General features: G+C 61.7%; 1 protein-coding gene across 2 annotated transcripts in view; it reads right to left on the reverse strand.

Moving 5' to 3' along the window:
* The window catches only part of SEZ6L (seizure related 6 homolog like), a 37,145-nt gene that overhangs the window by 7,202 nt on the left and 10,417 nt on the right, over positions 1-19,526 (reverse strand). For both annotated transcript variants that reach the window (XM_035340160.1, XM_035340158.1), the window contains exons 2-9: positions 8,410-9,096; positions 7,977-8,110; positions 3,556-3,748; positions 2,934-3,119; positions 2,621-2,786; positions 1,567-1,733; positions 459-653; positions 240-378 (exon numbers count right to left, since the gene is read on the reverse strand). In XM_035340160.1, coding sequence (XP_035196051.1) covers positions 240-378; positions 459-653; positions 1,567-1,733; positions 2,621-2,786; positions 2,934-3,119; positions 3,556-3,748; positions 7,977-8,110; positions 8,410-9,096 — 1,867 coding nt within the window. The remainder of the gene's footprint in view (positions 1-239; positions 379-458; positions 654-1,566; positions 1,734-2,620; positions 2,787-2,933; positions 3,120-3,555; positions 3,749-7,976; positions 8,111-8,409; positions 9,097-19,526) is intronic.

The raw sequence follows: 19,526 nt of genomic DNA on the forward strand, positions 1-19,526 counted from the left end.
ATGGGTGCTGCAAGGTGATGGGTGCTGCAGGGTGATGGGTGCTGCAACAGCACTTTGAATTTCTGGAGCAGCACTCGGTGCCTCCCTCTGGGTGCTGAGCACACTGCAGGGGATTAGAGAAGCACCGAGGGGGGGGAACAGAACCCAAGCAGGTCCCTGGGCAGGGGCATGCCGCAGCGGCACAGGCAGGGCTGGCAGTGGCGGGCAGGGCCACGCAGCCATGCCCGGGAGCTACTCACAGCTGGATGTCCAGGAACAGCCGCTTCTCCTCGCCCACGTGCACCCTCCAGATGCAGTCCTCTCCCTCGGCGTAGGGCTCCGGCCAGTTGGGGGACAGGATGACCCCGGCCACGGCCGTCAGCTCCCCCCCGCACATGGCTGCAGGAGAGGCGGGCAGGGTCAGGCGGTGCCGTGGCGTCGGTGCAGGGCCCGGCGTCGCCCCGCGGCACGTCACTCACCGCGGCACAGCGGCTCCGTGTCGTTCCAGTAGGGGTCCCGCATGTTGACGCACTCGATGACGGCGGGGCCCTGCTCCAGGGAGTGCCCGGGGTCGCACGTGAACTCCACGGTGGTGCCCAGGTTGTAGGTGGGGTCGGAGGTGGTGAAGTTCCCGTTCTGGATGTAGGGCTCGTAGCAGTGGCCCCGCTCGAAGGCTGTGAGAGAAGCCCCCGGTAGCGGTGCGGGCGCGGAGCTGGCTGGGGACGGCGCTGCCTCCCAGCTCCTCACCGTCCCTGCTCCCAGCTTCGGGGGTGCTGGAGGAGCCCCGGGGCTCTGCAGACACCTGTCCCTCCGTCCCCGCCATGCACGGCCACGCAAATGCCTCTCCCAGGGTGTACTTTAGGATGAACAGCCACTTATCTGTCCCGAGCCACGCAGCCTTAACCAAACCCCACTTCTTCCCGTGGGAAGTGGGGGGGGCGCTGGGTCCTGTCCCCCCCCGAAGCCGGCAGGGCTGCCTGAGGCAGGCACAGGGGGGGCAGCATGGTTTGAGGGCTTGCCAGGAGGTCTGGGAAGTGTAAGGGGACAGCTGTTAACTCGGGGCACAGGTTATTACACTGCAGAAATGTGGGACCCAAATAACAGCCAGGCGACTCAAACAGCACGGGGAAAGAATTCTGCAGGAACCACCACAACAGCTTTTGGCACCCCGCCTGACGGATGCGGTGACCACGGGAGGGCAGGCGACGTGCACAGGGCAGGGGTCGGGATAAACCGGGCCCTGCGTGGCCCCGAGGGACGGGGACAGACGGGGCCTTTGGCCGTGGGGGCTGCGCACCTCCTGCAGCCTGCCGGCATTTTTGGGTTGGGTTTGGAGGAGCCCTGTGCCAGGCACACAGACACCTCCCCCGGGCACTATGCTCACCAACACAGCCCTCGGTTGGAACAAACAGGATTTCACTGTGCCTAGTTCTTGCTGGGAAGCACATTCCCCAAAGCTGCCGCAGCCGCAGGAGGTTCGGAGAGCCCAGCACCACGGGGACGGCAGCGCACGGAGCACGGGGCCGGGACCCCTCCTGCAGTCCCCACCGCCCGCTGCCCTCAGGTCTGCCGCGACGGGGGGGTCACCTTCGAAGCGGATGTTGAAGGCCGTGGCGGCGGCGGGCTCCTCGGCGAGGAAGTCGATCCGGATGGAGGAGCCGTCGCTGATCACCCCCTCGAAGGGCACGCTGTCGGCTCGCAGCGAGTCGTAGAGCACGGCGGAGCGGTTGGAGTCCCCGCTGTACACCACCATCCTGCGCCGGGACACGCGGCGTGTTACGGGGGGAGCCCTGCCAGGTCCAGCGGGGACAGTGCCGCTTCCCTGGCCAGCCCCAGACCTGGCTCCTGGCCCCTGGGACCCGCTCCCAGGGAGGGAGGTGCTGGGGGGACGCGGTGCCTGCAGGGGACGGGGACACGCGGGGCTGGGGGGGACCCAGCCCTTCCTCCTCGCACCAGCGCCTGCTCCCCGGTGTGCCCAGAACACGGCATTTTAAAGAAATCATGCAAACAAAACTTCACCAGCCAGAAAAGTCTCTTTTACTGCGCCATAAACAGGAGCTTTAGCCTTTCCTTTACTACAGCCCATAAACCTGCTTTACTGCCTGTTGCCAGACCGCGTTCTTACGCTCTTTAAACACGCATCGGTGCCATAAGCGTGTGCTTTCTCTTACGGATGCTGACGGCCCGGGACCTGCAGCTTCTCGTGCCCTGGTGAAGAGCGGTGCTGGGCACGGCGTGGTCGGGGACAGGAGAGGACGAGCGTGACCCAGCACGCTGCAGCACCCTGCACGTGGCGAGGGCAGGGCACCTGCACGACCCCCCGGCACCAGGAGCACGTCCTCAGGACAGCAAGCAGCCCTTTTTGCTCAGACCTTGCCTCCTGAGTGCTTGAATGCCTCAGCCAGGACCCTCCTCTCCTGCACCGGGGCCTTCCTCTGCCCCTTCCTCACCGGCTCTCCTCCTGGCGCTGCCCCCGGGACACCCGCAGCCCTGGCACCAGGAGGGCAGGAGGTGGGGCTGAGCCCAGCCGGGGCTTCCAGGCTTTGGTGATATTTGGGCAGCACCCAGGCGCCACCCCGCTCCTCGCCCTGAGCAGGACGAAGCTTGGCGCAGACCCCGCCGCAGGCTCCCAGCACCTCACCTGTCCTTCTCGGTCAGCAGCAGCTTCTCGAAGTGCAGGTGCAGCTTCTGGCCCGGGGGGGCCCCGATGGTCCACACGCAGTACATGCTGCTCGACTGGTTGCCCGTGTAGCTGGGCGAGAGGACGCGGCCGATGGTGGCGTTGTGCACGGTGCCGCCGCAGGGCGCTGCCAACGCAGAGCACGGGCGAGGTGAGGGCAGGGGCACGGGGATGAGCACTTATTTATGGGGGGGCTTCTGCACCGTAGAAGGGGGGAGACGCCCCGCTGAGCTCAGCGGGGAGCTGACAGCCCCCCAGCCAGCAAGGCTCGCACCTGAGCAGATGGGTTCTGGGCTGCTCCAGTGGGGCCGAGAGGCGTTGATGCACGTGAGCACCTTGGGGCCCTGCAGCTCGTAGCCCAGGTGGCAGTGAAAGTGGGCGATCCCCCCCGAGTGCAGGTCCATGACGGTGACCTCTCCGAAGTCGGGTCTCCGTGGAAAGCTGCAGCTCAGCATGAACACTGGAACGACACCGCACGGCTCGAGGCTGGGCTGCTCCCGGGCACCGGGGCTGAGCACCGAGGGCGTGCTGGATGCGCCCGCGGTGCCACGGGCAGCGCCCGCCGAGGGGCCGGCTGCACCCTGCCGCTGCTTCCCACCTGTTGCTGCTTTTGGACAGACCCAGTTTCTATTTTAGAATAAATTTGCCTGAACACATGCATTTTTTATGGCTTCTCAAGGAAAAAAATAGACATTTAGTCAGAGTCAGTGCAGGAAAAGCTGCCGAATGGGGACAGCAACGGGGCGAGGAGCACAACCACCGTGGCGCACGTCAGACCCTCTGCCAAGGGCACCGCTGAGGCTGCTGCTCGCTCCTGCCCTGTGCACCGGCCTCAGGGGGCAGAGCCCAGCACGTTCCCACCCCATGGGGCCGAGGAGCCGGCGGGGGGCACCTACCCTGGTAGTGCAGCTGGAAGGTGCCCACCGCCTCGTCCTGGAAGGTGCGGAAGTAGACGGAGATGGTGTTGGTGGGGCTGCGGATCACCTGGCCCTCCACCAGCAGCGTCTGGTTGGCCAGCACCACCAGGCTGTCGTCGTCCACGCCGCGGATGGAGAGCACCTCTCCATCTGACAGGTTCACGCTCTTCACCTGGGGGGAGCAGAGAGCTGTGAGGCTGCGGGGGCGAAGGCAGCCGTCCCGGGGGGCCGGGAGCACGGCCACGTCCCTGCCCCAGGCACACACAGCTCCCACGCGTCGTGGTGCTTGATATGCTGCTTGAGGTCGGATGCACCAGAGCTGGGCTCTTCTGTGTGCCCTGTGACTTGCACTCACACCAGGAACCCTCCCTGGGGTCCCGCACCCGGAGCGGGTGGGGAGTCACAGCAAACGCGCCTAATGAGCAGCCCCAAAGGCTTTAATTATTATTTGGAAAAAGCTGAAGAAGTAACCCCACATTTGCATTTCACGTCCATTTAGCTTAATAAATGGGCTCATGTTTCAGCAGAAAGATGCTCATCAGATCGTTTGTTTCCCTAAGTGCGCGGCCCAGGGCTCTATATTTAGCGCACACCGCAGCCTGTAACTGCACACCCTGTGCGATGTTGTGACTGGAAGGGCTTCTCGCTGCTGTCACTGGCGTGCCCGTCTCCCCACCCCGCAGATGTGCGGCTGCCGCGCCAGCACGGTGCCAGGGCGCTTTGGCAGGAGCTGCGCGGGGACGTCCCATGTGCAGCCCCCTCTGATCTGCGGGCAGAAGCAAGGCTTCCTCGGGAGGAACGGCACCGAGCCCGACACACGGCTCCCTCCCTGCCCCTGAGCACTACGCGGTGCCAGGAACAGCCCCGGCCTCACCTCGTTGCCTTTGCTGGAGTTGGTGCTGCAGGACGGGGCTGAGCAAGGGCAGAGCCACAGGGTCCAGCCCGGGCCGTGCTTCTACCCCAGGAGCTGCCTTTGCCTTACTCTGCAGCAGAGAGGCTTACTCCTTCTGCCTTCGCCTTACTCTGGCCCAGCAGAGTACGTGCCCCGGCAGAGGAGGGCAGCCCTGGACCCGACAGCCGCAGACGAGTTCCTCGCCTCCCGGTTTTGTGCTGGAAACACTTGCCCGGCATGGTGCACACATCGCACCTGGCTCAGATGTGCTCGCTAACCGGTGGGGTGAATTAACCATCGCCGAGGACGAGTTATTTGGAGTTCGGGATCCAAGAGCAGCTAAGTGGCTGCGCACCGCGCTAATGACTTCCCTCCAGCTCTCGCTGGGGCAGTTTTGCTTCCTGAGCCGGGTCTGAATCACCGCACAGCCGTTTCCAGGGTTTCTAACACATTTTGTTCTGAAATCAAAGGCAAACCTGTTCCCCAGCTAGCTTCCTCCGGTGACGACTGGCATCAAAGAGGCTGCCTAGCACCGAGCCGCTGCAGCACATCGGAAAGCGGACGCTGAGGGTGCCTCCAGAGCACAGCAGCTGAGGACACCCGGGCAGCTCGGCTCTGCCACCACCTCCTTCCCTCCCTCCACCCGTTCTGCCCTTGGGATGGGGGAACGTGGGGCAGACGGAGCCCAGAGGAGCGGAGCAAGGCACAGCAGTTCCCTGGAGCCGCGGTGTCCCCAGCCCCTTTGCGGGTGCCACGGGGCGCAGGCACCGCTCTGCCGCCTGCTCTGCCAGGTCGGGGCGTGGGGACGTCATGGAGAGAGGGGTGGCAGTGCCGGGTCACGGGCACCCCCAGGGGACCCCTTCCTTTCCGGAGCAGCCGGCAGCTCCAGACGAAGGCGGTGGCCGTGCGCCAGGGACCGTCAGCCGCTGCGAGAGGCACCATATGGGCGGCTTCCTGCCAGGGGCTGCGGAGGACAAGTTCCTGCTCTGATCGGAGACGGAACCCGTGTCAGCCCTTAAAAGTCTGCCGGGAAGCCAGGAGGGATCCTTAACTCAGACTGTCAGGCTTGCTCACCCACTAGAAAATCTCTTTAGGGAAATTCTATTTCCTGCCAAGAAAATTCAAGATTTAAAAAAAATAAATAATAAAATCCAATTTCACAAAATATTCTTGGAGCTGGCGGCTCTGCCTCTTGAGCTGCTGCAGGGCCCTGGCCTGGGCAGGGATGGAGCTCGGCGGGGCCCTGCAGGATGCTGTGAGCGCCGCTGCAGCGCGGGGATGCTGGGGGCCCTGGGGACACTGCCTGCTGCTCACCATGGCCCTGGCAGCCCCAGCACCGCGCTGACACCACGCGGACAGCCAGGCTTTGTGCCCGCTCATCACCAGAGGCAGATCTCACCCGTACTCCAGAGGGTTCAGGATCCACCCTTAGGAAGCAGCACCCACCCCGGGTGCTCAGCGTGTGCTGAATCCTGGGCAGATCTTGCCCTGTGCTACCCCGGGAGCCCCCAGCTCCCCAGTGCCCTGCCCCACGCCTCCTGCCCTGCCCCACGCCTCCCCTGCTCATCTCCACTGCAGGGGCTGGGAATTAAATAAAATCACTTAAACATTAACCACTTATCCCTGGCGCTGTGAGGCAGCCGAGGAAGTGGCACTGTGTTACTTCAGCACCCGCCCGATGTAATTAGCCTCAGAGCTGCTGAAGCTCGCGGTTCTTGGACGTGTAAAGAACCAAAAAGCAGTGAGGGAGTCCGCCAGTGCCAGGCGAGGCACGGGCAGCACCAGGGATGGTGGCACCCACTGCCCTCCAGCCCCTCCAGCCCACCCTTCTAATGGGAAATAAGGCATAATTAGGACTGCCGACTGCCAGCATGCCCATGCTAATTACTCCCCAAAGTGCAAGCTGTATGGGGCCACAGAGCGAGCCCATCGCCCCTGGTACCAGGCAGGGCAGGGGGGTGGTCCCCGGCCCCATCCCCTGCCGTTACCTGCACCGGCACGGCCCAAGCACGGCGTGAGCAGGGCCCGCTCCAGGCAGGCCGTGCCCAGGCAGTGCAGACCCGCTTTCATGATTTCATTTGTCTGGAAGCCTCAGAAGCAGCAGCAAAACAAATCGCGAGGCTCGGGGGGTGGGGAGGCTCATTTTATGCTCCATTAAAATCTCAGCTTACAACGGGAGCGAGGTCAGGAGCGGTGTCACCCGATGGGTTATGGACGGCGGTGGGTTTACAGCAGCGCAGGCTGTCTCTGGCACCCCGAGGATTTGGGGAGGCAGGGTTACTGCCACGGGGAAGCGGCTGAGGCATCCACAAATAGCAGCGTGTGGCCCTGTGCCACCGCCATCACTGCGCTGTGCCGCTGGGACCCCGGCAATGTCCCCATCGGGGCTCGACCCACGGTCACGGCCGTGCCACGAGGTCAGCCCCCTGCACGTGCCAGCCGAGGGGACGGCATGGACCAGCTCGCTGGAACTGCCGCTCTTTTTAATGCCCATGCTTGGCTACACAGATTAAAAGTTAATGCATTTTAATTGGATACAAATTGTGACTTGGGGAGAACACAAGAACTACAAAGGACAGCAGAGCAGAGCACTGAGCCTGAACCAACGGTGTCTGAAATGTGCCAAGGGTGCTTGGTGGCCTCCCCTGCCCCTCCGCGCTGCTCCCCAGCACCCCCCAGCCTCCTCCAGGCTTTGAGGCATTTGCACAGCGCCTGCTGGGGGGGGGGGGGCTTGCTCACGGAGTGCTGCAGCCTGCCCTTGCTGCATGCTCTGCACTCCCCTGAAAACCAGCTCGTGGCATTTGCAGACCTGTTCCCACGTAAATGTAGCCCTGGTTCCCCACCTCAGGACGGAGTTTGCATGGTGTGCAATGCCTGTTTGCACGGCATGCAGTCCCCATTTACACGGTGTGCAGTCCCCCTTTACACGGCATGCAGTCCCCATTTACACGGTGTGCAGTCCCCCTTTACGCGGTGTGCAGTCCCCCTTTACACGGTGTGCAATGCCCCTTTACACGGTGTGCAGTCCCCCTTTACACGGTGTGCAGTCCCCATTTACACGGCGTGCAGTCCCCCTTTACGCGGTGTGCAATGCCCGTTTGCACGCCTGGTTTCACTGCCACCGTCAGGCACGAGCCCCGCACCAGGGCAGGAGTTTGTCCAGGCAATGCTGGCTGGGGAGGGGCCGTGCCGGCCGCGCTGCTTCGCCCCTTCCCACGAGGGCTGAGCGGCTTTTCTGCAAGTCGCCTGGCAGCATCTCCCTGCTAAATTAATTGCATGCCATTTTAGCGCTTTGATCATAGCTGACGTTCAGGATGTACCCGTTCCCTCGTACAGTTTATTTATTACCCAGCCTAAGAAAACTATCTATTTTTTTCTCCAGGATGGGCACTTTTAGCAAGCACAAGAGCCCAGGAGGCTGTGCCTGGTCCCACAGCCCGCTGAGCCCTTGCTGCTGTGGTGCAGGGGGGCCGAGCCGTGGTGACCCCCCCCCCGACGCACTTCTCACCTGCAGCTCCACGCCGTAGCCCGTGTAGACGGTGACGTTGTAGGTGCACTCCAGGTAGCTGTGCAGGGGCAGCGGGGGGTAGTCGGTGGAGTCGATGTAGCCCTCGGGGTCGTAGAAGCTCACGCTGCAGCGGACTGGGGGGGACGCACGTCAGACGCTGCCCTGGGGCCCAGGCTGGCCCCGCCAGCAGCATGCACCCACCCCGCTTCTTTTTGAGTGGGAAACCACGGCTAGGGACACAACCCTTCTCACCAGAGGTGCTCAGGCACTGCTGCAGGGCAGCTTTTGGGGAAACCCACGCCGCCGAAGCGCAGAAGGTTCCAGACAGCCCCAGGACCCCAGCACGTGCCAACCAGCCCCGTGGGCAGAGCTGCCCCCCGCCACCTCCGGAACCCACCTGGACCCTCGGCACAGCATCCCCATGCCAGCTTACCCGGGGTGGGCTCCGTGGTTATGACGGTGGTGGTGATGATGGTGGAGGTGGTGGTTTCCTGGCTCTCCTCCAGCGTGGAGCCGTTCCCCTCGCTCTCCACACTGTCCGTGTGGTTAACAGCAGCACCCGTGGGAGCCGTGGTCGGGGCCGTGCTGGCATCACCAGGGCCACTGGGGAAGGGACGAGCAGCTGCTGGTGGCAGGGTGGACAGGGAGATCTGCAGCACAGGGCGGCTGGTGGGGTCCCGGCCCCCCCAGGGCAGCTCAGGAGGGCTCAGCCCCGGTGTCCCCTCCCCAGTCGCTGCCTCTGCTGGCACGGGCGGCTCCTGGGAGGAGACGGGGAGCCTGGAGCCCGGCACGCTCACAGCCTTGGGGGTCCCCGGCAGGGTGGGCTTGGGCTTCAGGTGCTTCCTGGCTGTATTTGCTTGCTTTGGAGCCGGCAGCTTTTTCTTGACAGTTTGTTTTGCATCAGCCCCAGGGGCGGCGGCGGGTGCCGGCGGGACGTGGCTCCGCGTGGGCAGCGTGGGTGCCTCTGCCGCCGGCTCAGCGCCGTCCTCCGCCGGGGGCAGCAGGTTGAGGGCTGAGCCATGCCCGGGTCCCCCGGCGCTGCCCACCGCCTCCTCCGCCGGCTGCTCCGTGCCCAGGGGGTCAGGGCTCGCGGGGAGCAGCGCTGCCTCCGGCCTGCCGTCTGCAAAAGAGGGGGGAAAAGTGGGAATTCGGCAATTCTGGGCATGAAATTACAGCTGTGCCCGCAGCACAAAATCAGCCCCCCAGAGAGCGGCGGCTGATTGAAAGCCCGCTGCTCTCCCAAACGTGCTTATTACAGGGAGGCAATAATGAACCTGTGCTGATTCCCTTTCTGCTGGGGCTCGGTGGCCTTATCGTGCCGTCTCAGAGCTGCTATTTGGTCTATTTATCTAGAGGTCAGCTGTTCAGAGAGGTTTGTTTGCTCACGCTGAGTTTGTTGCTGTGCCTCGCCTCTATGAAAAGCCTTTATTTTTGCAATTGCCATCAGCAAATACAGTTATTTCAGAGCCTGATTAGCCCGTGGCTCTTCCCTATTGTCTTCCCCCCACCGCCGGATGGAGAGCACACGATTACCTTCCTCCAGCCCCCCACACTGTCCGACCTGCGAAGTCACCCGGGGGCAAAGCCTCATGCGGGAGGCGAGGGCAGGCAGAGCCGTGCCACGGCCGCCCGGCCGGGGAGCACGCTGCGTGAGATGTGGGTGCATGCACCACCAATAGGTCTGGCTGGGCTGCAGCCCACAGCACGAAATGAGCCCTAAGCCCCACCGCAGCTCTGCGAAGTGCTGCAGGAAGCCAGCAGAAGCCGAGCGGCGACATTTCCCATGGAAACAGCAGTTGCCAGGGGAGGCGCGCAACGCGTGCAGCGATGGGGGGTGCTTGGGCTCCCGAGGGCAGCGCCAAGGGGACACGGGGGCTGCGAGGCTCCAGAGCCCAAAGGGGCAGTGAGTGCAAACCGAGGTCAAACCCCAGCAGCAGGGCTGCCCCGGGGATGTGCAGCCTGGGGCTTGGGCAGGGGTGAAGGTTCTGCCCCCACAGCCCCGCGCCCTGCCCCAGCTGTCCTCCAGGAAGGCACGGCGATCCTCTGGCTCACCCCGGGCCTTTAATCCCACGTGCTGTTACAGACTTCAGGCAACAGCACAACGCTTAACGTTTAGATTTAACCTGATTGTCTGCATTTCAGATTCTAGCAATTAGGGTAGGACCGGCATGAAAAGGAAGAAAGGAGCCTTTTGAGGTGAGAGCTGGATCGCAGGGACACTTTGGGGTTATTACCATGGACGCGTGCAGTGTCCCCAGAGGTCAACCACCACTAACACCACCTGGTGACTTTAATGCCCTTGAACGTTTGCTTCTGACATATAAGTGATAGCGCTGCGGGTGCTGTGCTGGCAGCACCAGCACTGGGGCAGAGCGGGACAGCGCGGTCCTGCCGGCTGGTGGCAGTGCCGGCAGCGTGGAGCACCACGGGGCACCACCAGCGCCTCGTGGCAGCCGGTGGCGTGGGCACCAGGACAGGATCAGCAGAGCACGGGGGTGCCGGCGGGTGCCGGTGAGCCTCAGCCCGGCTCTGGGCAGGGCTTGCCCGCAGCACTCCATGGGCTGCAGGAGCCTGAGCTGCTCCTGCCCGTGCCACGATGCCTGGAGCACAAGCACCGCCAGCCTTGCTGCTCCCTGCCTGCCCTGAGGATTGCGCCCGGAGGACGCCTGACGGGGAAGAAAGTTGCAGGGACCTTAAACCCGCCGCGGCGGTGACGCTGCAGAGCGCGCGGCGGAGCTGCTTGTTATGCTGTTCATGATGCTCCGGCTGCTCTGCAGCTCCCCCAGCCTGTTTGCTCCAGCCATCTGTTGCCTCTCATTATATATCTAAGTGCTGATCCTGGAAACGCTCGGGTACCCGCTCTGCTTTCCGCAGAGGTGCGCGCTCACGCAGAGGTGACTTGCACGTGGAGAGCTCAGTCCCCGCTTCCTTGGACTTGCTGGATCGGGGCCTTTACAGGGCTCAGACTCAGGCACTGCAAGATGTGAGCACCTGCCCGGCTGGACCAGGGACACCAGGCATTGCCACCTGCACACAGGCCAAGGAGAAAAGGGACCCGCAGCGGCAATGGGGTGGCAGAGTCTGGCCCTAAACGTCCCAACCTCCCTTTGCCACCAAGAAATCAGCCGCACCGCAGCCGGGCCCAGCCACCGAGAGCTCTCTCCCCGCTCCTGTTACGCTTTCCACGACTTAAAATATTAATTCCTTAATTAGCAGTGGTTCAGCAAATTCATTAGCCAATTCCCTTAGCACATTAGGAGACATTTCACACACGTCGTCTGCAGCCAACGACTGGTGTGAGCTCTGAATCACGCCCCGTGTCCCCTGGGGGGGCGGCTGGGTGCCACGGTCCCCACGCACGCTGCTGCTCCCCTCGCTGCTCCGTGCTCCCCTCCTCATCCTGCTATGGGCTGAGCCTGGTGTCAGGGTGAGAAGGGCACCCTGCAGCTGCTCTGCCCTGGCAGCTCCGCCGGGCTCTTGCCTGCTTTCAGCTTCCCCTCCTGGCCCACGGACGGGACTCGCTGCTGGTGGCTGCCCCGGTCGCGGCTCTGCCCGGCGACTCGTGGTCGGCAGTGCGGTTCTACCGTATGGGACAGGACGGGGTTGTCAGGCAAGGAAGAGGTGGCTGGCCCCAGGACGCAGATGGAGGGGGCTGCTGGCAGGGGGACACGGTGGGACACTCAGGGTGTCCCCGCAGGAACCTGCGCCCTTGAAGTCGCTGCGTTAGCAGAAGCAGCGGGAAGTGTCCCCAGGTTATTTGCCGTGTGCGCTCCGATTCTTAATGGATGTCGCTGTTAAGCCATATTTTATGCTTTCAGAAAGTTGACTAATTTCTTATTAGATCCTTTGCCAGGATGCATTTAAACAGTTCTGTCCTTAACAAAGCATGAAATAAAACACTGCGTAGTGGCTCTGTAATGAGATACTTAACGGGCTTTAGTTTGTAAAGGGCAAACGCGTATTTCAGGGAAGCAAGAGCTGGCCAGGATGAAGCGGGGAGATGAAGATGGGGGGGCTCTGGCGTCCCTGATGAATTAGGGCATCCTCCTCACTACAAGAAGGAGAAGTAACTAACGATGTCAACTCCTGAGCGCATCGCCTCCAGATCTGCTCTTCCCTGTGTGCTTTTGGTCTCTGCAGCCTCCACCAGCAGGGGCAGAGGCTGTCTGGTGTCCCCTGGGTGCTGCGGGGTGCCCGTGCCCCTGGCCAGCTGGGAGGCCGGGCTGAGGGGAGGAGCAGCAGGAACCTGCCCGGCTGGCGAAATCCCTTCTGCGCTGCACAATCGACCCGGAGATACCGAGCTGGCGGAAGAAACATGATCGTGTTTGACCTTGATCTAATCTGCTAAACCAGCTCTGCAGAAAGCAGAGCTATCGCAGCGTACAACGGCTTATGTTGTCGCCATATCAGTAACGCCTGGGAGGTGTGGGAGGCTGGGAGGGATGCTCGGAGCCCTGCAGCGCTTGCAGCCAGCCCCGGAGGCCTCCCAGCCCCGGGCAGCAGCCGCCCGCCCAGCCAGGGCGGTTTTGTCTCGCGCTTTTGGAGACGTTTGTTTTCCTGCTGCTCAGAAACAAACCTGCTTTCTGTGCACACGCAGCGACAGATTTCAGGTCGTGGCCTGGAATTTGCTTTGATGGCCCAAATGTGCAAACTGAGTGAAATGTCACGAATTAAGCAAAGCGATGAATGAGACTGTAAGTCCCGGCGACTGAAAAAAAGCTAATTAAATGCGAGCCAAAGCTCTCCCCTCTGCCACGATTTCATTTACTACCAGCTCTCGCTCTCCATAAAAGTGAAGCAGGCCTTTCAGTGCCCCATGAAGAGCCACCTGCGTGCTGTCCACAAACCAAGGACACATCGATGCCCGTGTCCCAGCCGGGGTGGCAGGTCCGTGTCCCGCGGGCAGCGATGGCACGCGGCTGTGTGCTGCTGGAGCCGCACCGCGCCGCGGAGAGCGGGGAAATCTGATGGCTGCCAGGATCTCAGCTGGAGGGGCTTAGAGGAATTAGGGAACTGCAAATGCTTGATAAAAGGATGCTGAAATAATCATAAGGCACTCATTTTGCTGCTGTGCTCCTGAAAGAGCTAAACCGTGAGTAGCTGTATCGCCGGTTCCCGTTACTAATACTGATGCTATCGCCGCCCGGCTGCGCGCGCCCCTTCCCAGGCTGCCGGAGGAATGCGGCTTGATTGCTCGAGTTCAGGAGCTGCCGTCCTCAACGTTTTAGTGAGCTGATTACACCAGAAGCCCTGAGAAGCTTACACGGATGCTATTAACGATGCTGCTCAGACCCCACACTCTGCGCGCCGGGCTGAGGCGGATTGATGGGGCGCTCAGTCTGCAGGCAGTGGGTCCGCACCGGGCGTCCTGCACCAGCCTGTCCCCAAGTGCCAGGAGCAGTCCTGCACCCCAGCGCACCCCAGCGCACCCCAGGGCACTCCAGCGCAGCCAGCACTCCCCAGTGAACCCCAGCACACCCCAGTCTCTGCGTGCCCCAGCCCCTGCAGCGCTCCGCAGGCAGCAGCCGAGTCCCTCCGGGGGGGAGGACCGCTGGGCCCTGCGGCTGGGGACGGAGGGGGAACGTGGGTGCAGCTCCCGAGGGGAAAGGCCAGCCCTTGCCCTTGCCCTTCCCAGCTTTCCAGCCTTTTTCTGATGGGTTCCTTGGCTTCACCCAGCAAGGACCACGCTCTGAGCACCGCCAGCACCATTTGCACACACACAGTCGGATTTCCTGTGCGTTGCAATGCGTCAGACGCACTGCTCATTAATCCCAAACTTCCCTTCCACAGGTTCTTGTAGGGCTGGTCCTTATCTCAAAGGGAAGCGGGGCATCGAGGAGAGTCCCCTGATGCAACCCCCTGCCCGTGTTGCTGGTGGGCAGCACGGGTGGGAAGGAGCACGTTGTGATCCCGGGGGCCGCCACCACCCCGTGCCCACCTCCAGCGAGCACCGCGGAGGTTTCACCGTCACAGAGAAGAGAAAAAGACAGCTTGAGTGCGAAGCAGGGATCTGAAAAAAAGCAGGTTGGGTCCATCAAAACACGCCGGTGTGATGGCTTGGAAACGTTTTGGTTTGGTTTCAAGTCTTAAAACATTTTTGCCTTAAATCTTGAAGAGCAGAAAAAGCTGAATCAAAACAGTCTTTCATTTCCAAAATGTCAAAACTGAATGATACCGCCTGGATATCCAACAGGAAATGCGAAACCTGCTCTCTCCCGCAGTTACTATTTCAGCAAATTAAGTTTTCCAGTGGAAAAAGAAGTTTCCTTCGCATCCTGACAGTTCAACTTATAAGCAAATAAAATAGTAGCAATCTAATCATCAGTGAGTCACACATGTGGGAGCGCAGATAGCTCAGCCAGAGCAGTATCTGCCCCTCGCATCGTGCGGTTCGGATCCAGCGTCATGCGCAAAGGCTACTTTGTGCGGCAGCGAGCCGGCAAGGAGGGATGGGAAGGCTTCGAGATGGGCTTCATCCAAATGTTCACATCGCAATCAGAGGAAATAGAAAATAATTCTCCTACGGCTTGATCTACAGCCAAGAAATGAGCTGCGGCACAGCCGGGGCTTGGAGCGAGCCACGGGGTGCCGGAGGTCAGGATTCGCTGCGGTTATGGGGAGTCAGGAGAACAAAACCCCCCGACCTGCAGCCCCCAGGCAGGTGCTGAGGTTGCTGCAGCCCCTTCTGCTGCCCCGCGTGCTGCTGCCCCGCAGCTGGGGGCTGTTCCCCGGGGACCGCCGCATGCCACCGGGGCTCGGGTGGCCCCGGGGGCTTCAGAGTGGCTTTAAGTCGATGGTAAATTAGCCACGCGCAGGGGCTTATTTATGCTGGTAGCACGGTGGTCTGAATATTTCATTTTAAAATTTACATCTGTGTCACTAGCAACGCTCAAATAAGGTTGCCATGGAAACCCCTCATTACAGGCAGAGGATGCTGGCGGCGCGGGGCGGTGGCAGAGCGCCGTGGCCAGGGAGGGCGCGAGGACACGGACCTCGCTTCCCCAGCTCCGTGCCGTCGGTCTGTCCTGCGACCACAGGTGGAATGCAGCGCGCAGGGAAAGCAGCACGTGGGGACAGCAGGGCTCGGCGAGGTGCTGGGGTCCCCCGTGTCCGCAGAGGCACTGAGCTTGTGCCAGCTGCCAGGTCCCAACAGACAGGTTGTTCCGAGGGGGGGGACGGGGACATTTTGGCAATGAAACGCTTGTCCAAAAACCCGCCTCAAAGGGGGATCTGTACTGCTTGTGCCAGATTTGCCTTACCGCAACGAATACACGAATTAAGCTTGCAAACCTCTCCCCTCATGCTCCGGAGAAGCTTGTAACTGCTCTAACGATCCGCGGCCGCCTGACAGATGCCTGGAAATTATACACTTCTCCGAGCTATGAGGAAAATGGATTTTCCTCCCCAGTGCTGCTTCATGGAGCTGGAATCGATACGACTTTGACTCGCAGGCATTTGTTTTGGCCACACCAGCTCCCTGTGGCTCTTTGCGATGCCGTGACCACTGCCTGTGGTCCCTGTGTCCCCACGGACCGGGCACGGGCACCACTCGCCCTTGGTGGCACGGAGAATTTCCCCTTCCTAGGGCCGGGCCTCACCTGGTGCATACAGACAGCTCCCCGCAGGGTCACCCTGCCCACCAAACCATGCTCAGAGGTGTGCCCCAGGCTGGCCCCTTCCAGCCCTGCCACCATGGGATGGGACCTGCCCGGCCCCACACGACCCCCCCGTGTCCCTGCCCCCTGCGCCCCCAGGTCGCTCACGCAGGGCAGGGGGCGAGGGCAGCGCCGTGGTGCTGTGCCGGGGTGCTGGTTCCTCAGCGCCGGCCCGCAGGGAGGAAATGGAGCATTCCGGCAGCTTTTCAGGCTACAAATTGAACTGGGGGAAGAGAAGCTCCTTCTTTCTCAACTAATCATCCAGCCTAGTCATCTATATCAGGGTATAAAATTAAATGGGTTCCTAAAGAGAGAGTATATTTAGATACAAAAAGCCCATTCTAGTCAGCTATCTGAGACTAAAATAATTAATCTTCCATCACTATTAAGATGCGCTGTAGCAGATCTTGGGAAGTGAGTGCTGCGATTAACCCTTGGGGCGCAGGTGAGCCCTGCAGAACCACAGCTCAGCTTGCCCCGGCCACGCTCAGCTTCACCCCTGCAAGGGGCACACCGGTCCTCTGCCCCTGCAGCCCCTGCCGCAGAGCCCTGGTGGTCCTGGGACCCTCCTGAGCTGCCCCACGCCGCGAAGGGTCCATGCAGCACAGCCAGAAGGGTTTTGCCCCAAAAGTGTCCCCATGCGCTGAAGTCCCCAAGGTGCTGGGCTTTCCACGCATCCCTCTGTTCAGAGAGCACCATGGTGCTGGGCAGTGACCTGGTGGCCACCTTTCCCTGTCCCCTGCTCCCCTCACCTTCACTCGTGTCCCCCGCTGGCCCCATCCTGGCCCTGGCACGCACGGCAGCGGGCACAGCAGTGCTGTACCAGCAGCAGGGTTAGCTGAACCCGCCTGTGTCCGGGCACTGCTGGGAAACAATTACAAACACACAGCCCCGCAACATCTGGGACACAAAGCTTAGCCTAATTAGGACAGGTGGCTATTTCTCTGCGTAGTTATAAATCGGTCATGCTCTCGCTCCCAGGCGGTCACATCCGTGGGTTATCCGGCTATTCAGAATCTCCTGATTTTGTTCTACCTGTCTGGGGCGCGTTCGCTGCTTGATTTGATTTCCACTCCAGAAAAGGAAATACGAAATGTCAACGCAGCGTTAGGGACTCAGGTGAGCAGAACCACCCCACGCTCCTCACTGCGACATCGCAGCCCCAGGAGCGGCTCCTGCCAGGGCTGGGGGCACAGCTCCGTGCGCGGCAGGACGCGGGGTACGGCTGGGCTGCCTCTGCCAGAGCTGCTTGGCAAGACTTGTATTTCTTTCACAGCATGTAACAGGAATCCAAACGTGGATCCCATCCAAGCTGCCGAGAGCAGAACAGACAGGCAGCAAACTCGGGGGGCTCAGGGGGCTCAGGGGGCTGCTGGCTGTGCTGTTTCTGCCCGCAGGGCGCACAGGGCACCCCGAGGCAGCTCTGCTGGGCAGGGCAGGCAGGGGCCGGCCAGGGGAAGGCTGCAGGGGGGTGGTCCTGGGGTGCGGGGGCTTCTCCCACCCCCAGGATGTGCCCAAATGCATGCCCCTGCCTCCCTGGGGACAAAGCTGGGCTCTGCTCCATCACTTTTCTGGGTGCCACGGTGGCTCTGTCCCACTGCAGCGGGGTGCTTGTGTTGTCCTCCCCCTTACCTGCCCCTGGGGCACAAACTTGCCCCGAGAAATGCCGTTGTTTGCATCCCCTCCCCAGACAGAGGCTGTGCAGAACTCCCCGCCGGCTGGCTGTCACTGCCTGCTGCCCTTGAAAAGACCCCTGGTGCACTCCTCCGAAATTACGCGGCTCTGGCGCCTAATGATTCCTGACAGATTGCGAACAGTCCCGCTGCTCGCCATCAGGAAGGCAGGAAAAGTGTTGGGTTACTGATGGCTGTGGTTATCGCAGTTATTGGGCTGCATTGATTACGGGGCTGCCGGAGCTCCGGAGCACGGGGGCAGAGCCCAGCACCCCCAGCCCCGTGCCGGTGCCAGGCCCGGCACAGCAGCGGCATCACCGGCACGAGGCCGCCCACGGCGCAGGGACAGGGCACGTGCTGCTCCCAGACGCGGTTTGTCAGCTTGAAACCCCACGGGGCAGACGTGATGCAGTTTGTCAGTCCCCTCCGTCGCTGCTTGGTGTGTTCCCTCAGAGGAAAGCAGCAAAGCACTTCTGCTGCCTGTTCTTCAGTGTCACGGCAGGTCGGGGTCTGCCCGCACCCATCTTTAGAAAAGGTTTGGCTAAAGAAATGTAAACTTCAATCTTTTTATTTTGCTTTTTTTTTTTCCTGTGAATATGTATTCCTCCTGCTGGAAGCAGAGCAGCGGCTCTGGGCTGGCAGGGGGGGCTTCACCCTGCCCTGCCCTGCCCGGGGACGGGGCCCCCAGCCCACCCCAGGGCCACCCCGCTGGGCAGGCGGGCAGCTGCTGCTCCTCCCCACCTTCCTCCAGTTCAGTGGCACTGCTCTTTATAAAATTAATTGTCAGCTGTATCAGTCATCGGTGAGCTGTGTTTTAAGTATGGCCTGGCATAACTAATTCCATTTCTGCACTGTGTCTTGCGGGATGATGATAACCTATGTACGGCTTCTCCCACAGAGCCCAGCGACGAGCCGTTGCGCTTTATTTCAATTAATACGGAGAGCAAAGACGTTTCCATTAGCGGTCACAGTGTCAGCCAAGAAGCAGGGTCCTCCTGCATGGTGGCAGAGTGGCGGTACCCTCCCTGCCAGAGGCGCAGTGCAGCTCCACGGCACAGCCCCGCGGAGCAGCTGCACCCTGAGCCTGGCGGGGGACTCAGCACAGCGGTGGGGTGCAGCGGGACGAGGGCAGCAGCACGTCCCTGATGAGCGATGACAGGGGACGCGGCAGCAGCAGCCCTGGGCACTGTGCCCTGCCCCGCAGAATTCAGCCAGCTCAGCAGCTGGGTGGCACCTGGGAGGCCGACCCAAGAGTGCTCCCGTCCCAGCCCTTCCGCTCACACCAGCCTGTGGATCCGTGCTGAATTACCAGGGCACGGAGAAGCTGCATGCGCCTACCAGCCCGGTATCGGTGACATTACCCGTCAGACCTTGATAACAATTAATCTGGCCGTGCTGCTCCATGGCAGCAGCCCCCGGGGCTGTGGGGGAGCGCGGGGGCCGTGGGGCTCCCTCGGTGCCCGCCAGGTGAGTTCTGTGGGGCCGGCTTCGGGGCCAGGCAGCGAGCGTGCTCTGAAACAAAGGAGTTCTTGCTGGCCTCCTCCCTCCGATACGGGAGGACGTGCAATTATAAGGCATGATAGTAATTTCTGAGATTTGGAACAATTAAACTGGCTCCCTGGTATTTCTGACGAAAGCAGTCCCTTATTCCCCAAGGAAGTAAAAGCCTTCCTTGACCTCTGCTCTATTATTCCATCTGATTGATCTTAATTATAACAGAAAGGATAATGATAGCCTTTGTGGGGGTGCAAGTACATCGGGAACAAAGATGACAAGCTCTTTGTTGAGAGCGCGAGCGCACCCGGGCATAGATGGCAGGCACGGCCACTCGGAGCAGCCCCTGCGCCCTGCTGATGAGCCTCCCCCTGCTAACGAGCCTCCTGGAGCTCAGCAGCTCCACGTGCCCCACGAGCCATCACCCACGACCAGCTCCTGGCCCTCCACTCGCGGTGCTGCTGCCAGGGCTCCGCTCGCCCCCAGAGCTCCCAGTTCCCCCCAGAACGCAGTCAGGGGGCGAAGGCTCTGGTGAGGGGGGCAAAGCAGACTCGGTGCTCCCCGGTGGCACAGAGCAGAGCCCTTCCCTCCTGCACCACCCACAGCAGCACACCTTGCCCTGCCCGTGCCGTGCGCCCCCATCCCACCCAGGCGAGCAGTCCGGGGGGCGGCACGGGAATGCATCTCCCTCCTTCTCCCCCGACAGCTCCATACACAGAAGATCAGGA

The sequence above is a fragment of the Oxyura jamaicensis genome, chromosome 15, assembly GCF_011077185.1.
Source record: "Oxyura jamaicensis isolate SHBP4307 breed ruddy duck chromosome 15, BPBGC_Ojam_1.0, whole genome shotgun sequence".
In the NCBI taxonomy this organism is placed as follows: Eukaryota; Metazoa; Chordata; class Aves; order Anseriformes; family Anatidae; genus Oxyura; species Oxyura jamaicensis.